Source organism: Gymnoscopelus microlampas (genome assembly GCF_963454915.1).
Source record: "Gymnoscopelus microlampas genome assembly, chromosome: 12".
In the NCBI taxonomy this organism is placed as follows: Eukaryota; Metazoa; Chordata; class Actinopteri; order Myctophiformes; family Myctophidae; genus Gymnoscopelus; species Gymnoscopelus microlampas.
This window is the reverse complement of record NC_139949.1, coordinates 45,451,512-45,472,492: the sequence shown is the minus strand read 5'-3', so window position 1 is coordinate 45,472,492 and position 20,981 is coordinate 45,451,512. Positions and strand designations below refer to the sequence as shown.

Below are 20,981 nucleotides of genomic sequence, written 5' to 3'. Positions count from 1 at the left end.
GTCGCTCTGTCTCTCAGTCTCTCTGCATCTCTCTCTCAGTCTCACCTCTGTGTCTCAGTCTCTCTGTCCCTCTCTCACCCAAGCGAGTGACTACTGCATTACAGGGTAAGTAAGTACAGGCTGTGCCACAGGTAATAATGTGTTATGATAACCAACTGAAGTAAGGACTAGTTTGCTGAGTATAAGTAGACATGCAATTTACTTAAAGGAGACACACCATGAATTTCACTTTTTTTTATTTTTTTTTGTATTTTTTTGGCTCCCCAGTGTCTCTTGTACCCCAAAAAATATTTTCTTTTAACATTCAGTCATTCATTCTCATTTCAGAGATTTTCAGAATGGGCGTGTCTGAACAGGCCATCTCAGAATGGCAAGTTTGCTTACCTCACCAAACTTTCTGCCCATGTATTTTGACAGACAGAATTGCTCAGTACCGCAGTACAGCACCCCCCTAGCCAACTGGACGTTTTGGTATTGCAGCTGAAAGTGCTTTATAAGCCTGAGAGAATTGACTTGGGATGAGTATATCTGAGTGTTGATTTAGGCTCAAACCTTTTGAAAATGGTTTGAGGGACATACACCATATGATATTAAATATCAAATATTTTTTTTAAATTCATGGTGTGTCTCCTTTAATGTATGAATAAATCCTCAACATATCACTTATATTGAATGTTTACAATCTGTTGCAGAACATACTTTGGTCCATTGTATTCAAAACATTATTACTGGAAGCTTTCCCCCAAATAAAATAAAATATAATAAATGAAAAATTCACATGAACCGCTAATAGACCGATGCAAAGAGGGGATATTGCCAATTATAAAATCAACTCTACCCCAACTCCCTTTCATCATAGTTTCATGTTGCATTATGTCTGTCTGTCTTTATGCTGCCGGACATGCTCCCCCACTGACACTTGTATGACTCAGCAGTGTGTGTGTGTGTGTGTGTGTGTGTGTGTGTGTGTGTGTGTGTGTGTGTGTGTGTGTGTGTGTGTGTGTGTGTGTGTGTGTGTGTGTGTGTGTGTGTGTGTGTGTGTGTGTGTATGTTTCGGAGGACAATATCACAGACACTCCCCTTGCACACTCTTGTGGGAGAAAGGAGGCATTGTGAGAGGTGAGCCTTCCGTTAGTAATTCAACACAGTCAGCAGACAGCAGCTACAAACCTGAGTCGATAAGGTAACAAAAGTACCCTAACCCTAACCCTAACCCTAACCCTACTTTTCAGGATTCAAATAAAAAAAACACGAAAGTAGCAGATCAACAAGCTCAAAACGCCACTTTGCACCGATTTCGAGCTTGTGGATCTGCTACTTTTAATGCTTTTGTTTTGTGTGACGTGTAGTATGATGAAGTAGGGTGTTCATTTAAGGGAAAAAACACAAAAAGGTTACAATATGGAGATAAGAGGTTTCTGCCTGACAGCAACAATTTCAAAAGCCAGTAAAAACTGCAATAAAACCTTTAGAATATAGTACAGCGGTTCCCAACCCTTTTTTCTGGATCAGGGCCCTCTTGAAAATCTAATTAACACGGCAGGCTTGGTCAGATGGGTGGGCCCCTGTGCATTTTCAGAGCGCGTTTATTATTTTATCAATTGATTGTGAACTAGTATACTTCCTGTTGATTTTACTATTTGAAGATTCGGATCCAGTCAGGGTTTTTATTCCTATTAAAAATAGCTAAACCAACAGGAAGTTGACATTTTTATATAAAACAAAAACGAACTGTACTGGGTTGTGTGATGTTCTATATTGTTTAAATCGGCTTTGTTTGCCTATGTTTACGGGCTAAAAGAGTGACTTTGTAATGAGGAACATTTTGAATGATTAATTTCTACAGCAATTATTTGTGATTTCTTGGCCACCTTTGGAGTTACATCATGGCAAGGTAACTACACAACCCAAACCTCTACCAAATCTTCCCCCCTCAAAAATCTTGGCCCAAACCAGCTGCGTTGAGCTTGTAGATCTATTATTTCCCCCCATACAGGGATGCTAGGGTTACAATGCTTAAAGCAACACTTGATATTAATTCTATTTTTTCTATTTAACTTCATAATAATTCTACATTTATCTTATTTTAACCTTTAACCAGCAGAAATCCCTTTGAGATTAAAAATAATTTCCAAGGGTGACCTGGATCACAACAGGCTCGGCTAGTCTTCGCTCATTAGCAAACTCACTGGTTTTATGTTGTTTCGATTATGCTATTGGCTCATGGTATGGTGGCCTAACCAAAGCCCTGAAAGAGAAGTTGCAGGTTTCTCAAAATAGGTTGGTCAGGCTTGTCTTGTGGCTGTCTGCAAGGGACCATGTTGCAAGGTCAGTTCAACTACAGCTGACTACAGGTGCATAATATCTACATCAACAGCGCCCCTGTGTACCTCTGTAAGCTTTTTCAGAAGCGTAGCGAAGCCCATCCCCACCTAACCAGAGCCAGCATAGCAGACCTGACCATGCCCACGTTCACCACTGAAATGGGAAAACGCTCATTTAGATTTGGAGGAGCAGTTAACTGGAACTCGCTAACCCTGACTATAAAGAGCATCAGCAGCCATCTCCTTTTTAAGATAAGGGTCAAAGCATGGCTTTTAGAGCATTTTACAGAATAGCAGGGTCACTTATATTAGCAATGTGTTTATATGTATTTATGCTGTAGCTAGTGTAGCTATTGATTGTATTATATATTGCTGTATTGTCTACCTGTATGTATTTTGTTGCAATATTGTTTGTCTCAGACCAAGGACCACAATGGAAATAAGTCGCACGACTTTCTTGTGTTTGTATCCTTGACGTTTCTCCGATGAACATGATGTAACATGGGTTATTCCTGTATAATGTCTAATAAAATCAAATCAAGAAGCCAAGAACAAATAATACATTTTATAGCTATTAAAAGCATAGCAGATGGAAATGGAAGACAGAAACCAAGCAATCCTTTGGAAACAAAATCCTTTTCTGTACCCGGCAGCACAAATACTTTGTTTGAAAGCCTGTGTTGGTTTTAACATCCTCCAAAACACCTGGACAACATGTCCAACCACCCCTCAAAAGTGTAATGATACAACAGCTGAAGCAGAACCAAATGCCAAAATGGCTGATCTGCATAACATTTGATGCAGAGTCTGTTTTAGTGGCAGTCTCTGACGTAGTGACAGCAACAAATTTCACTGATGGTTAAAAGATAGTTTTGCAAACGTTTAGTCGACTAGCCTAAATGTTAAGACAAGCAGATCTGCTAAGTTTAAACCTGTGTACACCCACCCTTACAAATCTAAACCAGTTGATTCAGCAAAATGAGTTCAGACAATAAGAAGTGAAATGCAAACGGAGCAAACCATGATGCTCAGAACACATGCATAGAGCACCGAAGTCTGACGTAATTAACACATCCTACCTGGGTCGCGTTTCTTCTCCCCCGTTCTGAATCCCCATAGACGTGTTTAATATCGCGTCAAATAAGAACTGTGTTCCAAAAATAAACAAATGACCCGGCGGGTTTTACTCTTATGGATATGAAACATCAACTGACGGTGAGAAAACGCTAATGTTACTTCCGCCGAATTAATTTTCGTCCGAAACAGATTGTATCAAATATGAGTGACTGACTATCATAAACGATACAGAGCCACCTCCCTGACAATATTCCAGAGACAGTTTGTTTCTTTTTGTTCTAACAACATAACATAACATTGGGTCATTCTAAGATGACCCAATGTTATTCTCCATAGAGAAATGACTTTACGACCCAGGGGATGGACTCTATTCCAGCAAACATTAATCATCATTGTGCTACCAGCTACAAGGGAAACTGTGCACGTAGCTTGAAGAAAAGGCTAATTGTCAAGTGGAAACATTTAATTATTTTGTTTTTGAAATTAATATAGTCAATAAAAGTAAATATAATACCTGCTGTGGCAGTCTCTGAAGCTTAGCTGTTGTAGTGGCAGTTACTGAACCTGAAAGCAACACAAGTAATGACAATTCACAATGAAGTACACTAAAGAGATTCTCTTGCACCCCGTCTCATCAAAGCATGGATTTACAGAATAGCGGGTCGTGCAATTGGAATGACACTTTAGATTTGAGGGATAAAGCTTGCCTTTCACAATTACGCCCATGCTCCGTGGTGCCGAAAAACCTGTATGCACCGGACTCACAGCTGGCTCCCCCGACAAATCTTATCAGTGACTGAAAGACATCCCCAGTGTTAAACACCTGCTGCTTTTATAGAAATGCAAGGCAGCATCAATGATTCCTGGACAGTCGAAGCACAACCCCACTCTGGCCCATAGATAATACTGCATGCATGTCCCAGGTATGTCTATTATTGAAGCAGGTCTCTCCACAATTAAACTCGCTGAATTCCCGACCGATTTATGTTAGACACGCTGCTTTATTAAGAAATAAAAATAAAATACAAACTGTTGACCAAATACTGTAATACCCAGATGATCTCATAAAAATTGCTTAAAACAGGACGAGAAAATAAAAAACAATATTTCCCATTACACGACTCCGCAAGAGTCTTTCCAGCAAAGAGTTGGCCGTTGCGTTCAATCAGCCTCATAACAGGGGGAATCAGTGTCAGAGATTCCATGACATTCCACACAGCGGGAGGAAGATCTGCAAGCGGTCATTCACCCAAACATCTGAACGATTTCTTCATGATTCATTCTTCATCACGTGTCCTCCTCTTCCTCCTTTATGCGGCCGCTTGAACGCAACTCTTTGAGCGATCTTTCTTCAGTCATTCTTCACGTGCGCCTCGTCTTCTCCCAGCTTGGAACGTTCCAACCACTTTTTATACTTGGCCCGGCTTTTCCTGAAAGCGAACCTGCCTATGTCCACCATGAACACCCAGGCCAGGATGTACATGACCGCGGCGCCGACCTTGATCACCAGCGCGGGCCTGGGCGACATCATCTCGCAGTAGAACAGGACGGTGCCAATGCCGACGCGCACCGTGGCGAACAGCAGGATGAAGAGGAGGTCCACGGCGTCGCCGAGCAGGCTGTCGTACAGGCCCACCTTGCGGAGGAACCAGCGCGTCTGCAGCAGGGGGTTGGTGATCTCGCTGCCGAAGATGGCGCCGCAGGTCTCGCAGCCCGACTCGCCGATGCCCAGGGCCAGCAGGATGCCCGTGATGCTGGCCACGTGGTGGGCCAGCATGACGGGGCCCTCGGAGCGGTAGTACATGCACCAGCCCATGTCGAAGAAGAAGTAGCCCAGGCAGGTGGCCAGGGCCAGCGTCTGCATGCTGGTGTTCTCCGTGCCTGCATGGGAGAACGGACATGGATGAGCTCAGAGCAGATTTAGACCAGTAGTGGTATAGAGGCAGAAACCTCTCATCTCCATATACCAGCTTTGTGTTTTTTTCATAGATGAATGCCCTTCTTGATCATACTACAGCGTCACACAAAAGAATCAAAAGTAGCAGATCTGCAAGTTTGAAGCGCGGTGCGACACATTTTGAGCTTGTAGATCAGCTACTTTTGCTATTTTTGAATTTGAATCCTGAAAAGTACGTTTTGGACATACGAGGTTTCCACCCGACGATGTCACACTTTATCACATACTGTACTAGGCTGGGAGATGTGACTTTAAAACAATATCATGATGATTGTTTTTGTTGAAACATTTCAACAACGCTAAATCTTATAGACCTGAACCCTGGCACAAAGTATGTTCAGATGGGGGTCAGACCTATCAATTTGGAGGTCATTGACATGAGAAAGGTTTGGAAACCAATGAATTAAGCGCATTTTCACAATGTTTGCCTCTTTCTTACGTAATATTTAACAATTTGGTATTAAAAAGGCCTTGAAAAGTCATTAAATTGTAACTTTAGCAATGTGCAGATACCCTGTATACACTTATACTGTATTATACTGTATGTTGATTTGTTTGCTGTTGAGTGAGAAAACAATGTTGCACATTAAGCTAATCATCTAATCCAGGGGTCTTCAACAGAGTGTCCGGGACCCCTAAGGGGTCCTCAGAGTTACTACAGGGGGTCCGCCAAATCTTTGTGTGATATGATTTGTTTTTTTACCTTAACCACTTGAACCCTAGCATCCCTTTTCTGAGGAGAACTTTAGCCAACAATAGCAGATCTACAAGCTCACAACGCCTCGCAGCGCGAGGCGTTGTAGATCGGCTATTTTTGGCAAAGAGCTGTTTGGTGTAGAGGGAAAAAAAGAGCAGACCAAGTAAACTAAAAAAGTTGAATCTGAAACACAATTTTATACAGGGGGTCCCCTGCTTCATCTCTCTCTCAGCTAGGGGGTCCTTGGCCGGAAACCGTTGAAGACCCCTGATCTAATCTAAATCAAAGAATTTGACGACCGATCCCACGTTTGGGAACCAGTAACTTTAGCCTGAGCACTGAGTACTGACCTGCATGTGTGAATGGCAGCGGCCCGTCTATGAACACGACGTAGGCGGTCAGCAGCACTATGATGACCCCGTGGGACAGTGTGACCAGGCGACAGTTCCACTCTGGCCCCTGCTGGCTGAAGGTGAGGCACAGCAGCAGGTACAGACACAGCCAGACAGCCAGGCTGCACAGCACCTCCACACACACCATGACTATACCTGAAACACATGGACAGTAGGGGAATAAGTACTTGGCTACTTGCATATTTATTTCTTTACTCAACCACTTAAACCAGGGGTCTTGTGACTCTCTCAGCTAGGGGGCAATGACCCCCTAGCTGAGAGAGAGATGAAGCAGGGACCCCCTCCATATTGTATACAATTGTGTTTCAGATAAACTTTTGCTGCTCTTTTTTCCCTCTAATCCTATAACTCTTAGCCAAAAATAGCAGATCTACAAGCTCACAACGCCTCGCGCTGCGAGGCGTTGTGAGCTTGTAGATCGGCTATTTTTGGCTAAAGTTCTCCTCAGAAAAGGGATGCTAGGGTTCAAGTGGTTAAGGTAAAAACAAATAATCATATCACACACAGATTTGGGGGACCCCTTGTAGTAACTCTGAGGACCCCCTAGGGGTCCCGGACCCCCTGTTGAAGACCCCTGACTTAAACCACATCATCCGTATTGTGGGGAAAGCTTTCGCAGAAAATAGCAGATCGACAAGCTCTCAACGCGACACAACTTATGATTCCGATAGTAATCATTTGCTATATCTCCAGATCTTTAGGTTTATATATTGAGGTCAGGATACCAATTTTATCCAATCAGGAGAGAGAACTCATATAGGATACATGAGTGAAATTGGAAGTGATGAAACAAAACCAAAAAAGTGAGCAAAAGTGACATCCCCAGACAAAATGCATTTTCTATTTACTGAAGAGCTGGAGGGACAGGGAGACCCCTGTTATAGCAACTACTTTCACAATAGAGCTTTAACTTTTAACAACTATTATTATCTATTAATTAATGTTAATGTGGTTCTATTAGGGCCTTGTTGCCCACGAACAATGATGATTAATGATTAAAAGTTTGAGAGCCTCTGGAGAGTGGAGACCTACTGGATTCACAGCCTGTTGCAGATAATTAATTTCCAACCACACCACACTTACCTGTTTTGCTAGTGTGACGCTCAAGAGCAGGAGGCGTTCACCTTTTTTTCATCTCAAAGCTTAATAATTAGGCTATGTATTTCCATCATGAACAGATCTTTTTCACTGCAGCCATTTTGACATGAATAAGCAGGTACACACAGTTGTTAACAATGATACTAATTAAGGTTGTGTTCCATTCAGGTGCATCATGGCAGACTGGAAAGAGCTCTGCTACACTACATGGAACATTAATTAGTATCAACTGTGTTTAAACCTTCCTGCAGTTTATAGTAAGAGAAAAAGAAAGAAAGAAAGAAAGAAAGAAAGAAAGAAAGAAAGAAGAAAAACTGAAAGTTTTAAGTTTCAGATAATTACCAGCCACAATAAAAGCTAATAAACTTTACAAATGTGTGTTTCAGACCATAATGACATTTTTAGATGAAGCTGTACAGGTGTAGTAGTTCACATCATACAAGTTGTTTTTGTTTTGTCTTGTAAAGCGACTTTGAGTACCAAGATAAAACCTTCCTCTTTAGACTTTTGAATAAAAAACTTCTCTCAAGTTTAAAAAACAAAACAAAACTGTGTTTCACATGACTTAAACAATACACATTTTCTCTCCTTTCTAAGAAGAGACCTTGGCTTGAACCATGTAAGAGCTCTTTTGTTTGAGTATGACTGTCTCCAGATAAAACGTTCCTTTTTAACTTTTTGGTGATGTTAGAAGATGGATGTGGTACGAGCAAAGGTATGAATGAACAGATACACGTTGTTTCTTTCTCTGTCTATTTCCACCTTTCATGAAACTGCAATAATGGAGATAAAAGACAAAATTACACCTGTAAACCTGTGACAATAAAGTTGAGTTGTATTACTGGCTAGCTGATGCCACCCGTTTGCATTAGCATTATTTGTTGGGGGACTGCCCATAACATGCTAACAAGCTTCCAGTAGACATTTCTCAGTAGCACAGATTAAAAAAGGGCTTCTGACTAAATTGAGTAAGTACAGTAGTTCTCAAAGTGGGGTCCAGGGACCCTCTGGGTTCCTTGGGGGAGGATGGTCCTTAAAATTAAAAGGTTTGAGAACCACTGGACTTGTACTTCCCCCCAGTAGACTGGCAGCAGTATGTATGTGAAGTGTGCCCAGTAGCTTACCTCAACCGTCTCTCTTGGTTTGTGGTCTTTATCTGGGAGACCCTTGACAGCTGACTCCAAGAAAATGAACGCAGTCTTCAGCCTCCATGCCGTACTCCAGACGCTTCCATAGAAGTCTGCCTACATGTCCTCCTTTAGTTTTCTACATTTGAAGCACATGTACAGTGGACCTGCCAGCGTGTGGCAGCGAGGCCGTATCTACAGCACTATAATCAATTAGTAGATTCTTCCACTTCATCTCACCGTGGATCCTCTTAAAGGATTATGGTTTTAGAGCAGGATAGTGAGACCTGTCGCCAGACACAGCAGTCTCCCTCTGCTGTTGGGTTTTAACTGGTTCTCAAACTGATAAGTAAGCCTTGCCGAGGCATGTGGCCCTGGGGCGCGCAGGAGCCTGTCTCCTGTTTCTGCAGCGTGAGGCAGCTTGATGTACAAGTACACCCCTTGGATATGACGCTAGTACGTCACAGGGCCTCACCCCCAATACAGCCCTTGATGCTGAGAGCCAAGCAGGGACGCATTGGGTTTCATTTTTATAGTCTTTGGTATATGACCCGGCCAGGGAATCTAACCCCGACCTCCTAATCTCAGGGTGGACAGTGCACTCTAACCACAAGGCCACTGAGCTGGTCATCAAACACAGTATCCCCATAACTCTGAGAGTGCACAAATGCAGGTCAATTTGGTTACATTAGTGCACTCTCAGAGTTACAGACCTGTAAAGGACAATTCAAGCTTGGAGCGACAAGTGTCGAATGGACACCCCCGTAAGGAACCCTGAGAACTTTGAGAACCACTGTTTTAACTCATCCTGGCTCTGTGCCTTGTGAGATCAGATTTAATAAAATGTATATATTTGGGTCTATCTTTTTTAACTACTTTCAAACTGGCCTCCCTATATTGTAGGCATGTCATTATATGCAACTGTCTAAACTGTTCTGTCAGAAATAGCAGCTCTACAAGCTCACAACGCATAGCAATGCAACACATTGTGAGAATGTAGATCATTCATCATACAATGAAGTAATAGGGCTATAGTGGTTAATTAGAAGAAAGATTTTCAGTAAAATACAGAGAGACTGGATACCTTTCAGTGAGCTGGATGCAATCCTATCTGGAGGGGAGAGAACAGGTGGTGGAGGTGAACAGACCCTGCCCCCCCCCCCCCTCCCAGTGAGCGTGTGCCGTGTGGCGTTCCGCAAGGAACATTAAAGGCCCTAGGCCTTTACTGTTCCTGATATATGTAAACGACATGACATCAGCTTGTGACTGCAACTTGTTCTTGTTTGCGGATGACTCAGCACTGCTGGTCTCAGACAGGGACAAGTTGCAGGTTGAAAAAGCCCTTAGCTTGCAATGGGCCTGGTCTACAAGATACAGTACACCACAAAGACACCCATGTACCTGTCAAACTACTTCACAAACGTCAATGAAGTCCACAATCACAACACCAGAGGGAGCTCCACTTATGACGTTCAACCAAGATTTGGCTCAAACAAGAGATTAAATTTGTTCTCCTGCTATGCCACAAAAATGTGGAACTCCCTACCAACAGTCGTAAAGGAGTGTAAATCCCTACTCTCCTTCAAAACCACAATTACAGGTGGCTGCAATTTGAAACTGGCCCCGGTAAAAGTCAAGGCTTAGCTTGGCAGTTGCTGTTAGTAAGTATTACGCATTTGCTTGATTGTCTAGAAGTGCCTGGCAGTCAGAAATGTTGTGATCGATCAAAATTCAATTTAATAGCAAATTGTGAAATTACAGAGAGACAGACAGACAGACAGACAGACAGACAGACAGACAGACAGACAGACAGAGAGAGACAGACAGACAGACAGACAGACAGACAGACAGACAGACAGACAGACAGACAGACAGACAGGAGAGAGAGAGAGAGAGAGAGAGAGAGAGAGAGAGAGAGAGAGAGAGAGAGAGAGAGAGAGAGAGAGAGAGAGAGAGAGAGAGACACACAGAGAGACAGACAGAGGCCCCTGCTTGACAAATAATTTGAAATGAACAGTATAATACTTAGTTTGTTGGTCCACACATACCTATCTGTCTCAAATGAAGACGTATCACTCGTCTGCTTCTTGCCTGTGTGCGTCTGTGTGCTCTCCTCGTCCGTTGAGTGGAGATGTGCGCCCGGCCAGATGCGGAGTACAGCATGGATTTCTACTGACTCTGTACAGAGGGCAATTCTTTCAACATAAAATGCTGCATTCCAGTTCAGCAGAGTAAAGGGCCATTCACACTGAGCACTATAACTGTAACTATAAAAATATAGTTTTAAAATTAGTTCTTAGTCAAGTGGATGGCAGAGTTCACTTCACACCAACTATAATAAAAATACAATGGTGAACGATATAGTTATACTTATCATTATAATTATAGTGCTCAGTGTGAATGGCGCTTAAGAAGGGGCAATTCTCTTGAATGCTGCCTTCGAGTAGGGCATTGAGAAGAGGCATTTGCGTTTTTTACACCATAGTAAATGCTTCATCCATGGTCTGGAGAGGGCACTTTTAACCGACAGGTAAAAGGGCAGGGGCTCGATCCCCCTTTCATGTCTATGTGTGCATGGGGTGAACAGTATACTGTAATCAAACAGAGAAATAGCAACATTGACTTGGACATTTATATCAACTACTTTGTGTTTTTGCTCTGCCTATTCTAGTCAGCAGTGTATAGATAGTTACTTTTAGGAAATTTAATTTACCATTTTACCAGCACATGTTGGCCATCTATTATAAACATTTGCATGGCTAAAATATCAGTTAAGACTCCAGTTTTTCCTGCTGGCCTAGGATCAAACATGTATGCATATAACTCATTTACATGTACTAGACCATACCCGGTGAAGGGCGCAGACGAAAGTAGTTGCAAACTTGGGGTTATTGCACATCATGTCGCGCGGTTTCTCCCCCAAGCGCGTCCCGTCGTGCCGCCCCCCCCTCCTCCCCCCCGCGGGTCACGTCGCGCGTCGTCGCGGTCACCCCTCCCCACGGGCAACCCCCCCTTTGGCCTTGTTTTCATAGACCTTGCTGCTTGTTTCACACGCGAAACCTGGCAACTCCCATTGTTTGACACATAAACGCTAATAAGAAGCTGAGATTTGATGAAATTGAAAAACGGGCTTCACAGTTGAGTTCAGATGGTAATGGTCAATGGCTGTGTGCAAAATCAGAGCAATTGCTCCAGCCACTGAGGAGAACCGGGTGAGCTTCACCACTACAGACAGAGGTTACTCAAATTATAGGAGGATGAGAGATTTCTGTAGCCAAAGCCTTTTACGTGGCAGGGTTGCTGGCCCTGCGCACAACCCTGGGGCCATTGCTGGCCTTTGGGAGGTGATGGAGGTGGAGTTAAGTGTGTTAGTCTTCTCACTCAATCCTAAAGTCTTCCAGGCAATGGATTACAGACTCACACCACATATGAGACCAGACAGGTTTGAGGTTGTGTACAAGCTGCCCCGGCATATCAGGCCCAAACAACTCCTTACCATGTAGGCTGCAGTATGTGGTGTTTTGCTCCCAAGTTTTGTGCAAAATTCCCTCAACTGTCAATGCAAGACATGTATAATGTAATGTTTCTCCAAGAGTTATTACAGTTAGCTAAAACAGTTAGCTAAAACTAATGAAATAACTTCAACTAGAATTGGAAAAAATGTTTTAGTTAACTGAAATAAAAATAAAAACTAATGAAAAACTGTAATAACCTTGGTTTCTTCGAGGATGCCCTGCCATTGTAAGTTAATTACCTTGAAGGCCAGACTGCAGTATTAACCCACTAACAGATTAGCACTAATCTACTACAAGGGTATGGCACACTTCCCAGCTGTTGCACTTGGATTGATAATAGTATGTATGGGATGTACATTTAATGCTTTTGTATAGGCTAATATTGTAGGGAGTGGTTGTCAAACTACAATGATGTGAGAAAAAATAAATCACTTACAACACATTTAATGCATGTTCTCTGGGATGTTTATGAACTCGCTGTAGGTTGTCCTGCCACTTTGAGAAAAAACACAATCAACAGAATCATTCATGTCAGGATTTAATGAACTGTAGAACCAAGTACAGAATATAGTCGAGTACAATCTAATCCAAACAAGCAGCAACGTAAAAGAAAGAAAACCAAAGTGGAAAAAAAAAGAAAATGGTTTCTCCTCCATTTTTTCACATTTTTGTATCAACTACTAAACCATTCTTTTTTTAGTAAGCGCTCTGATTCATACAGTATGACAACGCAAATTAATCTAACCTCACAAGTTAATTATTAAAATATGAAATCAACGGCTATGGAATTGTCCATCTGAGAGTAACAAAATAAAGATTTTGGTCATTTCAAGCACAGGACCTCAGGTGAGGATGAGAGGCTCTGCTTAAAACCTGGTTTATACTTTGTTGCGCGCACGGCGGCGGCGACCGAAAATACACAAACTATGAGCTAACAACGTGATACGTTGTGAGCTCATAGATAGGCTATTTTCGGTCCGCGGCGCCGTCGCACGATGGAGCATAAATTAGGCGTTTAGTTGTATCTGTACGCTATTCACATTGATTGGAGAGAAGCACTCACACACACACACACATTCTCTCTCACACACACAGTCATTCTCTCTCTCTCTCACAAGCACGCACGCACACTTTAACAAGACCCCAAAATCATTTGGAATGGTCTCTGTAAACTGAAGAAGCTTATCTCCCTATAACTCCATCTTGGATGTATAAGGTTGGTGTTATTCCAGGTAATACATGAAACTGTCAGGAAAGAGCTTTGTAATTCCTCCCAGCGACAGTGATCCTGGGTGGGGTGTGTGTGGGATGAAACCTATTCTAATGCTTTCCCAATAACCAGCTGCATTTGCAGCTTCGATCGATTAAAATGTCTAATCGATAAGTCGGCAAATTACTATGACTATTAGTCGACTAATAATTTCTTTAGTTGAGGACAGCCCTGGAAATGTCATCAATGTTGACATTTAGTTGCTAACAATATCCTCTCCCAATTGGGTCATACAATTATATATGTTATTATAGCTTAGTAGCTTTTAAAATATGGAGGTAAAGATTTTTTTTAACACACCAGATTGGGACAAGACAAGGAAGTCTGTCAACTTTGAGAAACCATAGTCAAAGAGTTAGCACAACGCTAAGTATTAATGAATGAATGCAGTATGGAATTAAATACTGAATGATTGAATATTGTCACGTGCCATGTTGTGTGTGTTCTGAGGGTATATGGCTTTTAATGGTTATGACCAAATATTAATAGAATTAAAAAGCTACTTGTCGGCTTCAGCTCTCCATAATTTAATTCAAGTAGACGGCCTTCTGTGAGCACCTATGAACTAAATAGAGCATACAGTAGTAGTGCCGGCCATTTTGTTTACCGCAAAAAAGGCAAAGTTGCAAGTTGTTTCTTTGCCTTTTTTTTTGCGGTTTTCAAATATTATTTGACACAGAATCAAATGTTTTATGGTCATGATTCACCAGGAGCCTGGATGGCTTAGTTCCAGGCTTAAAATAATTAATGTAAATACTTTCGGAAATCGCTGAATGAATGAGCTTTCTATCTGTGGAACCAGAGCAGGTAAACAAAATGGCCGCCACTGCTACAGTATGCTCGATAATAGAGGAATGTACTGTAGCGTGAGAGAGATAGAGAGCAGGGCTGGGCAATTAACCTAAAATATATCAAAACCAACCATTTACCATTTACGAGAAAACACAAAAAGATAAGAGGTTTCTGCTCGACAGCAACGTTAAAGTTCTTATCAACATTTTTTTTGGATTAACCATTTAACTCTGTGTTATACTTTGCTGTACAATGGTGGCGCACAAAAAAAATTGAGAAAAAAAAAGGCGTCACATATTCAGCATCACATGTTTGTAATGTCTGACAGGCTGAGCTTCAGGAACCAGTTTTCCTGACGCAGCCTCGCATTTCCCTCCTCTTCTCGCTCCTCCTGCTCCCGGCGCCGCCGCTCCTCCATGCAGGCCCTGAGGTCCTCCTCCTCCTCGCTCAGCAGCACCCTCTCAAACTCCACACGTTCCCTAACGCAGCGCTCATCGGAAAAGCCCAGAGGGCGTCTGGAACTGTGGAAGCCAGGAGCAGAGTGGCTTTCCTTCCTTGCAGATCTGCTATTTTCCAATATTTTTTTGTTTTTGTTTTTTAATTAATTGTAATCGAGGCAAACGTTTAAAATAATCGTGATATTGGTTTGAAGTGGCATGGCCCAGCCCTACGTATGAACTCAATGAAAGAAGAATGTAAAGGCAAGAGAGAGAGAGATGGAGAGATAGATAGAAAGAGAAAGATAGGCGAGAGGAGACAAGCAGATGAGAGCCAGGCAGAATCATTCCTCATGACATCTAAATACAGCCTTGAAATCATGCTCAGCTTATCAGGTAAGACTAAATCAGTGGTTCTCAAAAGTGGGCGTACAGGGACCCCCAGGGTTTTTTATAACTCTGAGAGTGTACAAATGGAACCACCCGTAAAGGGTCCATTTGGTTCCATTTGTACACTCTCAGAGTTATGGGGGTCCTAGAAATAAAATAAAAAAGTTTGAGAACGACTGGACTCAGTGCAGGCATATACGCCGCCCTCTGTTGGACAACTACAGTAATGTAAGTAACGCAGTATCCACACACCATCTCAGTGGGTTTCTGGATGGTGTGTGAAGCCTGAGTTATACTTACTTGTGCGCGGGTGTCGCGCACTAAGAATCGACGAAATACAAGCTACAAGTTCTGGCAGCAACCCCAGCAGGGGGTCACGCATTCATTTGGTACTAAACCAGTGTTTACTGACTCAGAAAACTTTGAGTTTTCCGAGTGGTTTAGCTCATGTAAATACAGGAATTTTCACTGAATTTACATCTCCTTTTCATCTGTTTTCATAGCCGGACACCTTGTTTTTTGCGCAGTGCAATGCATTGCGTGTAGATGTGGCTGTTTTCGGCGCGCAACTAGGCCTGTCACAATTATTACATAATCGGCTAATCACAATTATTTGAGATAATATTTTTTTGGGGGGGGATAATCGTCATAGTCATTTCCATGTCGAAAATGTAAAAGATATAGTGGAATTAGCAGATCTACAAGCTCAACACGCCCGATTTTCCACAATTCAAGTATAAAGTTATTAAATGATGTAAGTTAGTGGTCATATCTGCCCTGTGCACTTTTTGTTTACGAAGCCTAAAAGCCGAATACATTTTGAATGTTCATTTTCATAATGTCCCAATGTTCACCGACAGAAGCACAGTTAAATCGTTAATCGCAATTATTTGAGAGACAACTAATCGTCAAGTAAAATGTCATGATCGTGACAGCCCCTATGCGCCACACCCGTGCACAGCTAATTATATATCAGCCATTACACAGACCACAACCTCTACCCTCACAGCTTCAGGGGAAAAAAACGCAAAAAAAAACCCAGCCTGGAAGTAGACGCTTTCCTGCGGGCAGGTTAGGTGTCACTGAGAGAGAGAAACCTGCGAGGTTGTCTTCAAGTGCAGCAAGTCCTTCTCTGTCTCTGTCACACACACATCACACACACACACACACACACACACACACACTCACACGAACACATCCCGCTTTTATTTTCCAAAGTTGCCGAAGGTTGCGAAGGCATCTTGTTTGGGTGGCACCATGGGGTGCGTCGTCAGGCCCATGGCGGGCATGCCCACGACGGCGGGCATCCCCATGCCCGCCATCCCCCCCATCGGAGCCGCCGCCATGCCCATGTTCATGCTCATGTTCATTCCCATTACGCCTTGGTTGACGACGGGGGTCATGGCGCCCACCCCCCCCATGGTGCCCGTCGCCATGGAGGCGGGCATCCCCATTGCCATGGCGTTGGCGGGCGGGCGGGTGATGGGCGCGACGACGGAGGGAGGGGAGCTGAGGTTCAGTCCTCCGAAGTTCTGGGGCAGCAGGTTGACGGGAGGCACGCCTGGGGGACACACAGGGGACGCAAAATAGGGAGTTATCACCAGGGGTGCACATAACTTTTCGGGGCTGGTTCTCAGGGGAGCACCAGATGTTGTTTGGTACGCACCCTGAAATTATGCAGAATATTAGACCATTCATTCAACCTCCTCTTGTGTGTTGGCTAGTGAGGCGCACCCTAGCGAGACATACCATATACTTAATCGCGCAACGGTATTGCGTGCCAAGTAATTGCGTGCCGAGAATAGCTGACCTACAAGCTCACAACCGCGTTGCGCTGAAGTTGTCTGATAAGGGGTCTATTAACCCATTAATACCGAGAACGCATCTGTGTAATTTTTAGATTTATTTAGGCTATTTTCGTAAAATCGTGAGAATGTGTGCAAATCTTTGAATTTATATCTATTTTGTAAAGCGTTAGGATTTAGATTTATTTTATCGGCCTCAGGTCTTAACACATTAACCGCCAAGAGCGTAGTCCTACGGTCCATTAAATCCAACTGTTAAGCGCCGAGAGCGTAGCCCTACGGTCTAGGTGCTTTTTCCTTTTTTTCGAAAAAAAAAACTTTTTTCAATTTTCGACACAGACCATTTCAGTGTAACACCACCGGAAACGGAACTATTTGCGATCCGGTTTTGCCGATCCCGTCGGCCTCCATTCTAAAGCGCACACTAAAACTCCATTTTCTCCCTTGTAGTTTTTTCTCCTCGGTCATCACTGTTTAACATAAACCGTTCTAACACATGGATGCCCCGTTTGACACGTGGTCTTCACTGGTAGACACAGGGACATCTGCACGATGTTTACAAACAGTGCATCGCGCATTCTTAAGGATTTTAACGGGGTCTATGGCGACGTGAAAAAAACAAAAAACAACAATAAAACCTTGGCACTGGTGAGTACATTATGAGATTAACCTCTGGCGGTGGAAGTGTTAATGGGTTAACCACTCACCTAATGCTGCGGAGCAGAGGTTTAACACACTTGTTTCTGCTGTTCTACATGCTGCCAAACTGGTGAAGAAATCACAGACTGAGGCTTTAACTATTGCTTTTATAAGAAATATCCGAGACTATTTCGATTGTATGGGAGATACTTCTGAACATGTTGCTAGTTTGACCACTTCACATGCTCTAATCTTATAATAATAACAGAAAATTGCCTATTTACAAGCTCCCAATGCGCATTGAGAGCTTGTAAATTGGCTATTTCCGCTGCGCAACATGCTTTCACAGAAGACTTCTATGGATTCTATGGAATCCAAATGACAGAAATAAGTCGTGACGACTGAGAACTTTAATCCATGCACTTCTGAAAGCAGATGACATGTAGCTCACTGCTAAACATAAGTAGAACGTAAAGGGATACATCTTTGCGGATCATTAGCTACAGCAAATCCTAAAGTTTTCAAGTGTTAATCCTTAACCGTAATGTTTTTTGGTTAAAATATTTAAGCTTTATAGTCAAATAATAAGCATAACATACTAAAGTAAACTTAAAATAGGTTGGGATATCAATCCAATTTTGTCAGCTAATTTTCTTTTTTAACACATCAACTGCCAGGTATTAATTCATTAATTCATCCGCCACAGCCAGCGTTTTCACCTTATTTTGCCGACCCACGGAACCCACGATCTGGACACGATGTAAACAAAAGCTGTCTGCGGGGAGGACGAGGGTCTCTTCTATCTACCGGATAATAAAAAAAAACGCGATCTTCCGTTCTTTAGTTATCGGCAGTTGAATATAGCTTGTTTTCACCAAAAACGCAATCTGGATCCGAGATAAAAGTATTTTTATAAATCTGATAACATTGCAGCAGACTGGGTGATTTAAAAAGAAAAAATGACGTCAAAGCAGCATTCATACTGTAGGTTGTCAAAGAGCGCCCTCTAGCGTAATCACAGGAAAAAAAAGATGACGTAGATTTACCTCCACGGCAGCCAGTCAATGTGTTAACAACACTACTGTCAGTGTGTGAATGGTTTACCTTGCTGTTGGATGATGTTGTTGAGGGTAGGCGGGGTCTTGGAGGGGTTAAGGCCCGCAGACAGGAAGTCCAAGCTGATGTTGACGGAGGGGTCGGACCAGGTCGACCCCAAGGGTCCCTGACCTCCGACCCCGACCCTCTGTTGCTGCTGCTGCCCATGCAGGGACTGCTGGGACATCAGGCCACCAAGACTCTGAAACCATGGCGTCATCCTGTCATCTATGGCAGCGGTTCTCAAACTTTTTAAATTTCAAACACCCCCATGACTCTGAGAGTGTACAAATGGTACAAATGGTTCCATTTCCACACTCTCAGAGTTACAGACCTTGTAGGGGTTCATTTGGAACCCCCCTCAAGGAACCCTGAGGTAGAGCCCTGTGCGGGACTGTATTCTTAATCCCGCTCCTGCCCGCTTCCGTTGGATTTGTGACCATGCCAGCCCTAGCCTGCAATGATTTCATTTCTGACTGCCCGCAGTTAATTTCTGACCGCCGCTCCCACCCGCAAAAAAATAATTAAGTGGCATTTAGTCCTGCATAGTACCACAATATTACCGTCCAGTCCTGTATAAGCCTGCAATATTTCCATTGAGATCCAAAAACATTACAGTTTGTGAGGAGTTGCTCACAGAGAGTGCTTGTGTTTATATTGCTACGGGACATGGCACCCGTCGGGGCTGCACACGAACACGAGAGAGGGAGGGAGAGAGACTCCGCGACACTTATACATTAAGCTCTCCTCTGCATGTAGACATAATATTCATATCTTGCTAAAGTAAAGCATGACCACACATGCTACAGCTTCTCTATATCTTGCTTATTGCAGGTTTTACTGCAGGTATTGAAATACCGGCCACGCCCGCAAGGGCTATGCAGGGCTCTACCCTGAGGGTCTCTGGACCCCCACTTTCTGCAATTTTGGGCAAAGTATAAATCAGGCTTAGCTCATTGTAGAGGTCATGTTGTGTGTCACCTACCTGTTGGGAGCGGGACAGCGGTACTGTTGCCATGACAACGGTGGCCCCCGGCGAGGCCCCGCCCAGCGAGAAAGTCATGCTCTGTGAGGCGCTCAGTGTGGCGTGCTGATTGGTCAGTTGATGGCCGCCGCCGCCCATCAGGTCAAAGAGCTCGGCTGAGGGCGGAACGGAGGCGGGATTTGAGGCTGAGGCCGAAGGCGATTGGACGCAGCCAAACAGGTCGCCGACGGGCTGGGAGGGCGCGGCGCTCGAAGAGGTCGGGGGATTGGCCGAGAAGGCGTTCCAGTCTCCGAATTCTCCATTCCCATTGGATGACGCGGCAGCTGGAGCAGAATGATTGGTTGAATTTCAATACACAAATCAATGTCAACTATATTTTATAGTATACACATTCTGGTGAGTAGAGTTTACTTTCATGTGTATTTGATGTTTAATGATATAATATTGACAAACTTTGTGTGAACCTGCTAATCTGTAAAGTGTTAGATGCAAGACGTGCAAGTGTTATTGACTAGAAAGTAGAGGTGGGCATAGATTATTTTTTTAAATCTAGATTAATCTATCTGCAATCCTGGAGTTAATCTAGATTAATCTAGATTAAAATGGTTCATTTGAAGTCTGCCGAAGGCATTCAAAATATGTGTGTTCTACCCAAATAATGACCAGAAGTAAGGCCTTGCTTTTTCTTTCCTCCTTACGTTTCTCAGGCCAGGTAGCCCATTACACCATGAGTCCATCAAATATTGCGATATCGATACGATATACGATATTACCGTTAAAATGTCATATTCTATATTTTAAGTGTTGCAACGTCAAATTATTTAAAAAAAAACTGTCAATATCACTATTTAAGTGCTATTGGGTTCCCACAGTTGTTATTTGATATTCTAAGTGTAGCAACATTGAAAACTAAGCATTCTTCAAAAAACTTCTATAACAAGTCAGTATCACTCTTAACTTTAAGTATCCTATTTTTTTGGTTCACACTTTTGACTTTTTATTTGATATTCTAAGTGTAGCAACAATGAAAACTGAGTATTCTTCTTCTTAAAAAAAAAAAGCAAGTCAGTGCACTCTTATTTTGAATTTCTCTGACCTAAAGTAAAACGGGACACACGCTCTTATTTTGAAGGCCAACCGTCCGGAATCAAGTGTTACTCTCGTTTGACTTGACGGACATTTGATTCTAAGTGAAAGACAAGTCGCGTAAAATCACTGAGTTCAATAAAACGAACGTCAATCCGACGAATGGACATAAACAGTCAAGCTTTTCATACAGAAGGCTTTAGGCAGCTTGTTACATTAAGGACATTCATTTTCAATGAGAGGCGAGGGAGTGCAGCTCCTCTAACTCTAAGCA

General features: G+C 43.0%; 2 protein-coding genes across 3 annotated transcripts in view; both read right to left on the bottom strand.

The window, feature by feature from the left end:
* Positions 1–4,370: 4,370 nt before the first annotated feature.
* Positions 4,371–10,804, bottom strand: LOC311057819 (TLC domain-containing protein 5-like). Its single transcript, XM_084074917.1, has 3 exons — positions 10,742–10,804; positions 6,406–6,603; positions 4,371–5,282 (listed from the first exon to the last, which is right to left on the bottom strand). The coding sequence occupies exons 2-3, from the start codon at positions 6,593–6,595 to the stop codon at positions 4,753–4,755; spliced, it is 720 nt and encodes a 239-aa protein (XP_083931043.1). The 5' UTR covers positions 6,596–6,603; positions 10,742–10,804; the 3' UTR covers positions 4,371–4,752.
* A 1,929-nt stretch (positions 10,805–12,733) lies between these two features.
* LOC311058006 (clathrin interactor 1-like) overlaps positions 12,734–20,981 on the bottom strand; it is a 34,688-nt gene continuing 26,440 nt past the window's right edge. For both annotated transcript variants that reach the window (XM_084075256.1, XM_084075257.1), the window contains 3 exons: positions 19,622–19,944; positions 18,646–18,838; positions 12,734–16,658 (listed from right to left, as the gene is read on the bottom strand). In XM_084075256.1, the coding sequence (XP_083931382.1) occupies positions 16,303–16,658; positions 18,646–18,838; positions 19,622–19,944 (872 nt within the window). In that variant the 3' untranslated portion in view covers positions 12,734–16,302. The remainder of the gene's footprint in view (positions 16,659–18,645; positions 18,839–19,621; positions 19,945–20,981) is intronic.